The sequence below is a fragment of the Somniosus microcephalus genome, chromosome 2 (genome assembly GCF_052327205.1).
Source record: "Somniosus microcephalus isolate GS21.2 chromosome 2, FLI_Smic_1.0, whole genome shotgun sequence".
Taxonomy (NCBI): domain Eukaryota; kingdom Metazoa; phylum Chordata; class Chondrichthyes; order Squaliformes; family Somniosidae; genus Somniosus; species Somniosus microcephalus.
In genome coordinates this window covers 233,134,215-233,146,288 of record NC_140988.1, presented here as the reverse complement: position 1 = coordinate 233,146,288, position 12,074 = coordinate 233,134,215, and the positions used below count along the sequence as shown (strand labels likewise).

Genomic DNA, 12,074 nt, shown 5'->3' with positions numbered 1-12,074 from the left:
TTGACAGTTTCCTGCACCCTCTGTAAACTTCAGTTCATCAAAAACTGCTGCCCATATCCTGTCCCGCACCAAGCCCCGCGTTACCCACCACCCCTGTGCTCACTGACCTACATTGGCTCTTGGTCCCCCAATGCCTCCAATTTAAAATTATTTTCTTCCCCTCGTGACCTCGCTGCTCTCTATCTCTGTAACCTTCTCCAGTTCTACAACCCTTCGAGAATTTTGCGTTCCTCCAACTCTGGCATCTTGTGCATCTTCCCCACCATTGGCGGCTATGCCTTCAGCTGTCTAGGCCACAAGATCTGGAATTCCCTCCTTAAACTTCTCTCCACCTCCCTCCTTTTTTAAAATAATCTTTAAAAGTTATCTCTTTGACCTAGTTTTTGGTCCCCTCTCCTAATATGTCCTCCTTGGCTTGGCATCCGTTTTTGTCTGGTTACGTTTCTATGAAGTGTCTTGCGATGCTTTTTTTCTATACTAAAGGTGCTATATAAATGCAATTTGTTGTAGTAACGAGATTAATAGTTGGTTAGGATAAACTGACTCTCCAAGCTGCCGGCAGTACAAAATGATACTGGAGTGAGACAAGTATGCCTTAAGAACATAAGAACATAAGAAATAGGAGCAGGAGTAGGCCAATCGGCCCCTCGAGCCTGCTCCACCATTTAATAAGATCATGGCTGATCTGATCCTAACCGCCATTCTACTATCACAGAACCATCTCCTGAATCTAACAGAATTAGACACACGAAATAGGAGCAGGATCAGGCTACACGGCCCCTGGGCCCGCTCCGCTACCCACAGGCCATGTCCGATCCGAACCGAGACTCCTGTCCAAATTCCTGCCTGCTCCCCGTAACCCTTAATTCCCTTTACTTCTAGGAAACTGTCTATTTCTGTTTTAAATTTATGTAATGATGTAGCTTCTACAGCTTTTTGGGGCAGCATATTCCATGGACCCACCACCCTCTGAGTGAAGTAACAACTTCTTTAGCCACTGTTTTATTTTAGGTATTGTAGTTCAAGATTCATTTTACAATAATAAAGGTACTTCTGGCATTTGAGTAACCTTATTACTATAATAGTGTTTCAGCATTGCAGAATGTGAGCTGAAAACTTACGAAACTACCTAGCCCAAGAAGATGGTAATTTCCCTGAACTTGCCAGGTGCCTAAGGGTTAAAAACTAACATGTATGATGCAATAATTGCTACCATTTGTAGTACTTGGAAAATTTTTGAATCAGCCCATTATGTTTTCAACTGTTTTGCTTCAACAGGTTGCACCAGAGGAATTCAAGGCCAGCATTAGCCGGGTTAACAGCTGTTTAAAGAAGAATCTTCCTGTCAATGTGCGATGGCTGCTCTGTGGCTGCTTGTGCTGTTGTTGTACCTTGGGCTGCAGCATGTGGCCAGTAATCTGTCTCAGTAAAAGAGTAAGTTTTCTTGAAGTCTTTAACGTGTCTTCAACCCACTTGATCAATAGTGAATTTTGTGCTGAACAAGGTGAGGAATGTCAGCTACTGAATGGAACTGTTTCTCATGAGTCAGGATCAAGTAATCCCAGGCCAGTTATAGCATGATAAAATGCAGAGTAAAGCTCCCTCCACTCTATTCCAACAATATGCCTCAATCCCAACCATAAAGAGCACTTCTACTTCCATCAATGTGATGTTTTCCACAGTTGACTATGCTATATGAAATTGTCGATTTGTGCTATTTATTGCCAAATTAAGGGTAGTTTTATGACCCATGCCCACCCATGCTGGCTTGAGGCTACCTAAACTAATTTCACACAAGACTCTTGTACCAAGCAGAAAGAGGCATTCATCCCACTAGTCTGGACTGATTTCAAATTGGGATTAGTGTTTTTGGAAGACAAATTAATTTGTAACTGTATTTTGCTGATCATGGAAACCTTTTTCTCATCTTGTTCAAAATCAGGATTAATTTTACAAAATACTTTTGTTCTTGAAAAATGTGTTATAACAATTAAACACTAATATCGACACTTGGAATTGAGTTTACATCTATATAAATCTGTTTTCAAAATGTCATCTGCAATCAGAAGTAAGATCTGATCAGTGTTAGAAATGATTGGCTTTCAGTGAAGTGTTGAACCTAACCTTGGATGACCTCCAGAATTTAAAGGAGAGGTTGAAATTGATTTATAGGGATATTCTGTTAAATTATGTAGGTGATTTTCAATCTTAGACCTTTGAGACAAATGTTATGTAGATATCCCAAAATCCGTCAATACAAAAATCCTATCCAACTACCCCTTCAACTAATTTTTAGCTATTCATTAGGTATTGCCATTAAAGCAATCAAAAGCAAAGTTTTGTATGTAGTGTTTTGTTCTGAAGTGTACTACAGGAAACTTTCTGGTATCCGGCACCGACAGGACCGAGCTGGTGCCGTTAGATCAAAACTGCCGTAGAAACCAGCGGTAATGTTAAAACATACGGAGCTCAGAGCTCCGTGTGAAGCAACAAACCCTGTTGCTTAGCAACAGCTTCAAAACAGTCGGCGCAGCTTGCAAGCATCAAGCTGAAGCTGTTGCTTAGCTACAGAGACGTTTGCAGAGCCAGGACTGGAGAAAAGAAGCAACGAAAAGAAAAAAAATTATCTGAACCGACTCCTGAATTTTGCCGATAGATAGAGCTTTCTGGACATTTAACCTCCGGATAAACGAAAGTTTCCTGTAATTGTAAATTGAACTGCACAGTAATACTTATACTCATACAGAATCCTTGTGATTCACAAAAAAAACATTGGTTTTGTGTTAATATGGCTCTATTGCTTTGATTTTTACTTTTGGGCAACCGTATAGTGACAAGACAACACGACATTGCTGTCCTACAGCTCAGCAACAACAACTTATATATTTATATAGTGCCTTTAACGTAGTAAAACATCCCAAGGCGCTTCACAGGAGTGTTATAAGACACAAAATTTGACACCGGGCCGTATAAGGAGAAATTAGGGCAGGTGACCAAAAGCTTGGTCAAAGAGGTCGGTTTTAAGGAGCATCTTAAAGGAGGAGGTTTAGTCAGGGAATTCCAGTGCTTGGGGCCTAGGCAACAGAAGGCACGGCCACCAATGATTGAGCGACTATAATCAGGGATGCTCAAGAAAGCAGAATTAGAGGAACTCCTATCTCGGGGTGGGGGGGTGGGGGGCGTTGTGGGGCTGGAGGAGATTAGAGATAGGGAGAGTTGAGGCCATGGAGGGATTTGAAAACAAGGATGAGAATTTTGAAATCGAGGCGTTGCTTAACCGGGAGCCAGTGTAGGTCAGCGAGCACAGGGATGATGGGTGAATGGGACTTGGTGCGAATTAGGACATGGACAGCCGAGTTTTGGATGACCTCAAGCTTACGTAGGGTAGAATGTGGGAAGTCAGCCAGGAGTGCGTTGGAATAGTGAAGTCTAGAGGTAACAAAGGCATGGATGATGGTTTCAGCAGCAGCTGAGATGAGAGCAGAGACGTGCGATGTTATGGAGGTGGAAATAGGCGGTCTTAGTTATGCCGTGGAAATGTGGTCGGAAGCTCATTTCAGGGTCAAATATGACACCTAGGTTGCAAACTGTGGTTCCGCCTCAGACAGATGTTGGGGAGAGGGATGGAGTCAGTGGCTAGGGAACGGAGTTTGTGGCGGGAACCAAAACAATGGCTTTGGTCTTCCCAATATTTAATTGGAGAAAATTTCTGCTCATCCAGAACTGGATGTCGGACAAGCAGTCAGACAATTTAGAGACCGTGGAGGGGTCAAGAGAAGTGGTGGTGAGGTAGAGCTGGGTGTCATCAGTGTACATGTGGAAACTGACGCTGTGCTTTTGGATGATGTCACCAAGGGGCAACATGTAGATGAAAAATAGGAGGGGGCCAAGGATAGATCCTTGGGGGACACCAGAGGTAACGATGTGGGAGCGGGAAGAGAAGCCGTTGCAGGTGATTCTCTGGTAGGAGGACTTTGGTAGGAAGAATAGAAAAGCAAAATATTTAAATGGAGAGAGACTACAGAATGCTGCGGTACAGAGGGATCTGGGTGTCCTTGTACATGAAACACAAAAAGTTAGCATGCAGGTACAGCAAGTAATTGGCAAAGCAAATGGAATGTTGGCCTTTATTGCAAGGGGGATGGAGTATAAAAGTAGGGAAATCTTGCTACAACTGTACAGGGCGTTGGTGAGACTACACCTAAAGTACTGCGTACAGTTTTGGTCTCCTTATTTAAGGAGGGATATACTTGCATTGGAGGCAGTTCAGAGAAGGTTCACGAGGTTGATTCCTGGGATGAAAGTGTTGTCTTATGAGGAAAGGTTGAGCAGGTTGGGTCTATACTCATTGGAGTTTAGAAGAATGAGAGGTGATCTTATTGAAACATACAAGATTTCTGAGGGGGCTTGACGGGATAGAAGCTGAGAGGATGTTTCCCCTCATGGGGTATCTAGAACTAGGGGCATAGTTTCAGAATAAGGGGGCGCCCATTTAAGATGGCGATGAGGAGGAATTTCTTCTCTTGGGGTCATGAATCTTTGGAATTCTCTACCCCCAGAGAGCTGTGGAGACTGAGTCAGTGAATATATTCAAGGCGGAGATAGACAGATATTTGAACTACAGGGGAGTCGAGGGTTATGAGAAACGGGCAGGAAAGTGGAGTTGAGGCCAAGGTCAGATCAGCCATGATCTTATTAAATGGCAGCGCAGGCTCGAGGGGCTAAATGGCCTACTCCTGATCCTGTTTCTTATGTAGTATATTCGAATTTCCAAAAGTCATTTGATAAAGTGCCACATAAAAGGTTACACAAGATAAGGGCTCATGGGATTGGAGCTAATGTATTGGCATGGATAGAGGATTGGTTCATGGACAGACAGCAGAGAGTTGAGATAAACAGGTCATTTTCAGATTGACAGGCTAGTGGGGTGCCGCAAGGATCAGTGCTGGGGCCTCAGCTATTTACAATCTATAATAATGACTTAGATGAAGAGACCGAGTGCAATATATTCAAATTTGCTGACGAAACAAAGTTAGGTGGAAAAATAAGCTGTGAGGAGGACACAAAGAGCCTGCAAAGGGATATAGACAGGATAAGTGAGTGAGCAATAAGGTGGCAGATGGAGTATAATGCAGGGAAATGTGAAGTTATTCACCTTGGTAGGAAGAACAGAAAAACAAAATGTTGTTTAAATTGTGATTAAACTATTAAATTTTGGTGTTCAAAGAGATTTAGGTGTCCTTGTACAGGAAATACAGTAAGTTAGCATGCAGGTACAGCAAGCAATTAGCATGTTAGCCTTTATTACTATGGGTTAGAGTACAAGAGTAAGGAAGTCTTGCTGCAATTGTACAGGGCCTTGGTGAGACCACACCTGGAGTACTGTGTACAGTTTTGGTGGTCTTATCTAAGGAAGGATATACTTGCCTTAGAGGCAGTTCAACGAAGGTTCACTAGACTAATCCCTGGGATGAGAGGGTTGTCCTATGAGGAGAAATTGAGTAGATTGGGCCTATACTCTTTGGAATTTAGAAGAATGAGAGGAGATCTCATTGAAACATAAGATTCTGAGGGGGATTGACAGGATAGATGCTGAGAAATTGTTTCCCATGGCTGGAGAGTCCAGAACCAGGGGGCATAGTCTCAGGATAAGGGTTCGGACATTTAAAACTGAGACGAGGAGGAGCTTCTTCACTTAGACAGTTGTGAATCTTTGGAATTCTCTGCCCCAAAGGGCTGTTGATGCTCAGTCGTTGAGTATATTCAAGGTTGAGATATAGAATTTTGGAATCGAGGGATATGGGGATAGGGCAGGAAAGTGGTGTTGAGGTCGTAGATCAGCCATGATCTTATTGAATGGCGGAGCAGGCTCGAGGGGCTGCATGGCCTACTCCTGCTCCTTATTCTTATGTTCTGCCATGGTGGAATTTGAACTCCTGCCTCTATTACTAGTCCAGTAACATAACCACTATGCTATTGTACCCCATACAGGAAACTCTTTATTATCTGGCACCACAGGACCGGCGTGGTGCCGGTTTATCAAAAAGTCCAGATTACAGAGAGGTATAGTTTAAAAGGTACGAGAGCTCCATACACAGCAACAAATCCAGGCTTCCCTGTTGCTTAGCAACATGTGCAGGGGCCGTAGACCAAGTGTCCCTGTTGCTTAGCAACAAGTGCACGAACCCCAGTTGCACAGCCACAGATCCAGAAACTGCCACTAATATGAAGTAAAACTTAACCGGCAAAATTCAGGAGTAGGTTCAGGTAACAGAGGTTTCCGGTTATTTAGGTGCCGGTTAAAAGAGAGTTCCCTGTACTTGAGAAGCCATTCTCAAACAACATAAATTAATGACAGACTGCTAAATAGCCAACACATTTTCTGTTTAAAAATATAATGGTCAATATAAAGGAGTATACCTTTACATGGATTGATATATTTTGTGAATATCGTCGAATTCACAAGACTGTAAAAAATTAGTTTGCCTGTGGTTAATTTTTGAATTACGAGCCACTATTCTTAGACTTTTAAATAATGGAAAAGGGTTTAATGGGCTTAAGAGAATTGAATAGTTTACATGAACAAAGTGGATTTGCTCCACTTGTTAACCTACTTCACTTCAAGCCCAGATTTTTCTACTGAATATACATTTACACAACAACAGAACTCTAATCTGAACAATTGAGCCAGGGATGCAGAAAACGGATTTGCTGCAATATTAGTATGTTATGTGCAAAATGCTTGAATCACACTGTGCTGACTTCCCAAGCTATACCAGCTCCCAGCAAAGGTGAGGCATAATTTTTAGAATAAATCTGCAATGTAAAGCCATCAGGCTTCAATCAACTACTTTTTCAGAGAACAACTTGCCATGTAAGCCTTGTTCTACTTGAACAGTTTATGATGCTTTTTTATCTTGGGGTGATAGAGTAAAATTTTCCACCTTGTGCACAAAACTTAATTTTATAACCAGAAAATGTATTTTAGTTTATTTGTTTAAAAAAAAAAAAAAAATAAGGGTATGATGTGACTTGCAAGAATATACATTCCACATTTTCACTGCAGGAGTATTATTGGTTCCATGCCAGAGGTAGTTGTCTGTGATGTTGGGTACTAAATGTATAACATAAACAGTAAGAAATGGATATTGAAAAGTATACTTCACTAAAGAGAAAAAATGTTTTGAAACATAAGAATGTGGCGACAAGCCTTTTATTGATTTTCATTCAAATATTTGCCAATTTCAAAATAGCATACATTTTAACGAATGGTCTGTGCAGTGAAGGAGTACTTCCAGCAATGAGTAACTTCTTTTAAAGTCGCTTATATAATTTTAACAGTGCAGTAGAAAATTATTGCTGTACATCAGTATCCAGGAATGAAAAGATTATAGATCCCTATTTTAGTGCAGGAGCCAGAGACTCTAATAAGCTTAGGACAAATCAGGCCTTTGCCAGACTTGGCATGTCAGATGGTCTAAGAGAGCAGTATTCCATTGTAAATCATTCCTTCTCGGATAACATTTTGTAAATTATGTGAGTGAGATAAATGGAGGGGGAAACTTAAACAGAAAGTAGTCCTAAGTAGAATATCGTTCCCATTTATAGTATGCTGATTCTTTGAATACAAACACACTTGCGAATATAACTCTAGCAAAACTCTGGATGACAATATATGGAACATTTCTTGCTTTAAGTGTGATTGTCAGATCTGTATAATCAGTCTTTCAACCAGATAACTGTGCCCCGACAAAGAAATTCAATTCACCAGCGTCTAACTATTTCTGAAGTTCTGAATGCTCCCTTTATGTAAAATGTAACCTTGTTGTCAGGATCTGTTGACCATAATTAATGACTAATTTTATTTGGCTGTCAATTAACTTTTGAACAAGCCAGCCAGCATGAGAATGGTACTGGATTATTCACACGTTTGATTTAATTCATATCCTGCCATACAGAAGACTGAGAACAACAATAATATAATGCAATAAACAGTGGCTGAAAATGTTTTAATTACATTAGCATGGCAATTGGCATATATTGGCTAGTAGCCTAACATTCATTATGACATTGTCCTGTGCAACATGCACTTAGCCAAGAAGTTATATCATTGTAAATTACTTTGTTTCAATGCCAGTAAATACAGCTTTGATTACCAGAAGAAGCGGTTTCTTTACCACAGCCTTTCATAACTAATAGAATAGTTGATGATATCTAAATACTTTTAACAAATATGTAATGCTACTGCGATTATGTCTAAGTCCTGAGTATAGTGAACAGTTCTTTTGTCACATTTGCTTCCTGTAACACCATTTCCATCACACCTGTCTGTCAATTATTAATTTTTCCTCCCGCTAATAGAATCCTACAAGCTTCGTCTCCAAGTTAGGCAGCACTGGCAACTCTTCCAGATTTCCCAACTCTGTCTTCGTATGTGGTGCTATTGTTCATCGTGATACCTGCCTCAGAGCTGGCAAAATCAGCCTCTTGCTTGATGTTGCCTCATTGCTTCCCCCTCTTCCTGCTGCTGCCTCTCACCGTGCCCTGGCCACTGGCATCCCCAACCCCAAAGTCTCTAAGTGCTGTCTGATTATTCCACACTCTGAAGAGACTTGGTAGAGGGAAGCAGCTTAAATTTCTTTAATGCTTTAAAGACTTTTAAAACCCTCCTTGCAGTTAAAGAACTTGAAGGTGGTCCCTACTAACAGCTGGCAATGAGGCCTGTTTCACTGACTGGGGAGGGTTGGAGGGATTCCCAATAGGATTTCCCCAGCACTGAGCATGGGAAGCTTTTTTTTTTAAATATACATATTTACTATTACATTTTTTAATAACTAGGGGTTTCCTAGCTAAGTGCTCATCCCCATTACATTTGGAATCACTCTTGTTGCTGTTCTCTCCACCTTCAATGCATTTGTCATTTTTGTGGTGGGAGCAGAGTTGAGCACAGTGCTCCAAATGTGAACTAATCAGTGCATTGTGAAGCCTTAGTATAACCTCTATAGACTTGTACTGTTCTGGCTATATACCCAACCTTTTATTTATTGCTTTGTCATCTATTCCTTATATATTTCTTTCAGTTCGAAACGTTCTTGTTCCCAAAACAGACAATGCTATACCATTAGCTGTTTCTTATTGCACAGCTATATTTGAAAATTACTATACTGGTGCACCCTGTTTCATATCAGGCAGAAGTTAGTTAAATTTTAAAATTTAGTTTCCAATTTTATCGTGAGCATGAATATTTATGCTGAGCTTGTAAAATTAATGAACAAAAATAGTAGGAGAACCTTCATAAAAGCGTAATACTGTGGATGCTGGAAATCCGAAATAAAAACACAATGCTAGAATGCAGGAGAACCGTCAACTGCTTTGGTGGATTTTACATTTATTGGTAAAGTTTACAGCAGCACTGATGCCACCCCGAACCACCCACTATATTTTATTGTTGTGAAGGGAGGGGAAGAGAGGATTGTTGCTTCTGTTAATGAAACACTTCTGCATATCTGGCACCCATTGTTTACATCAATCAGCCCTCCGAGGCACGTATAACTCAGTTGGATGTAGTGTAAAGCACCTTCTACTCTCACCCAACAATATGACTAAACTTGAGCCTAAGAGACTGTTCCAGTGTCTGGTTTTTCTGTTTCCTTTTGACGGTATGACCAAGATTGTGAATTTGTGATGTGGGCCTAACACTTCACAATACAGTGCTGCACAATCATGGCATGCTGCTGGTCTACTTTTCTTTATTTAGAAAAACACACAAAATGCTTATTTGGGCTGAAATAATGCCAGTCAGTTCCTTTTAAAGTGGTTTCTTAATGCACGATGACATGAATAATGAATACTTTTGCATAACAAAGCAACTAGCAAAAGTAACATTTTTTGAGGAGGGGGATTGTTTTTTCTTTCTCTCATTTTCCTCACCACATACCATTCCTCAGTTCAGCAGGTGACCAACCATTGCTGCTTTTTAACCAGGTTCTAGAAAGTGTATAACTTGTCCATTATTACTCATTGTCACCTTCAGATCTCTGGGGTGAAATACTTCTCCTTCAGTCATAACTAAGACTAAAAACCCACTATTTGGGGAAATTATGGGCATGTGCCCTTCCATTCTGTAGCACATGTTGGAGTGTCAATTTAGCATTCACTCTGTTTTAATAGCTTTTACATTGCTTAACAGGGTAAACTATGCTAAAGATAAAGAACTGGCATCAGCAGAAGCATGAATTTTTGTTCTGAAAACCATAAATCCCATCTTTACAAGAATTTACAAAATAAATTGTGCTGTTTAAGGAGAGGGACAATTATGTTATGTAATGTGGTCATACTTGCATATACAAATTAGACTTTCTCATCAAACTCTCCACTATTAAAACTACCTTTTTGTAACATTTGGAGGTTATAAGAATGAACAGTGAGGTATGGTAATTGTAATGGATTTAAATATGCAACTAAGTGGAATGTGGACTTTGTAATGGAAGCTTGTACATTTTAATTTTAATTATTTAATAGCTTAGGCACAGCTGCTAAGCCTCCTGGTGACTGATGTGACGGCAAATATTGGGTTTGTGTTATTGTTGTTTTTATTATTGTTTAGAGATAGAAATAGAAAAAATGACCATTATAGTTAAGGCTTCCCACATTAAACCAACTTTAGAGAATTATGTAATGGGATACTTTACAAAACAATAAAATTCAGGCTGTCTAAACCATAGTGGTATTAAATTTGCCTTCCTGCATATCACTGTTAGAGGAATAGTGCAATTTAAATATCTATTGTATAACTAAACTTTCATAGCTTTGCTGAGAGTCATTTTAGGGTCTGGATTTTTTTTAATTCAGTGCCATTTATTTTGGCTGTGATTTAGTGACATTTCCCTCCATTGACTTGAAAAATCAAGTGTTTCCTATTTTGTTTTGTACTTTTCACCTGCTTCTCACTGTAAATCACTAAGATGTCAAGTGTAGTGATTAATTAGGCTGCACGTGCAAGTGCTTTTTTGTCACCTGTCAAGTTGTAAAGTAGATGCATTATTGGAGACTGAGATGCCTTTTAGTTCACTAAATTTCTTAGTGGACATGCAGAGCAGCTTACCAACATTATCTGCTTTGTTTTTGGTACTTTCAGGTGCAGACTCAAATCTTTTCTAAGTTCATAAAGACTGGTGATTGGTTGGAACAATTAACAGCTGTGGAGATCAGCAATCGGATTTCTTAACCAACTTTATAATAAAAACTATTTTTTGCACCTTGTGGAACAAATAGTTTGAATAAATGCTGGCCCACGTTAACTGAAAACTAAACATTTCAGTTGAACATGCTGAGAATTGGACTCTTGTTTCCTATCAGTGAGCATTTCTTTTCTGAGCTCAAATTAAAATGAAATCAAGACAACTAATAGTTCACTTTATCTTGAACTACAATTATATCCTCTCAAAGACTTAATTGATTGCCTTTTAGTCAATAACTAAAGCACACGAAAAGTATGTATTGTCAAATGCAACATAAACTTTTAACATAGTTGCAGCCCACAGGTCAAGAGCAAATAGCTTTATCCTGCATATAACCTAGCACAAACACAGCCATACCAAAATGTTTGTGTCAGTGTATCCCTTCCTCATGCATTGTGTAATTAAAATTGTCCAGTGACTTTATAAAATATACAAGTGAGTGTAAGCTCTTGAAAATTCAATGAAGGAAAGTTAAAAATAGTTCAGTAGTTGCCTGCTGGGCACTATTACAGAAGTTTTTATTTGTGAAATTAATTGCAAAAATATAGGGCGGAGAAGAAGCAGTTGTTAAGGTGACTAACTGGTAATTTTCCAACTTTGGACTCTCGACAAGGAGTCACATCCACTAGGATATCGGAAATTTGGGTGCTGATTTTGCATGACTTTTTCCAACTATTAATTTAAATTGTCAGAAAATTCTGCACAGCACATGCTGAATATGTACTGTCAGACACTGCAGCTCCCTGCTAACGTGCAAAGCCATAAAATTACCCCTGTAAGTTTGAGATAAATGCACCCGAGTCACATTTGGCCAAGTAAAGTTCACTTTACAGT

The 12,074-nt window shown here is 39.8% G+C and overlaps 1 protein-coding gene across 2 annotated transcripts in view; it reads left to right on the top strand.

The window, feature by feature from the left end:
- LOC147123278 (cysteine-rich hydrophobic domain-containing protein 2) overlaps positions 1-12,074 on the top strand; it is a 54,948-nt gene that overhangs the window by 29,900 nt on the left and 12,974 nt on the right. For both annotated transcript variants that reach the window (XM_085969983.1, XM_085969976.1), the window contains exon 3: positions 1,279-1,434. In XM_085969983.1, the coding sequence (XP_085826109.1) occupies positions 1,279-1,434 (156 nt within the window). The remainder of the gene's footprint in view (positions 1-1,278; positions 1,435-12,074) is intronic.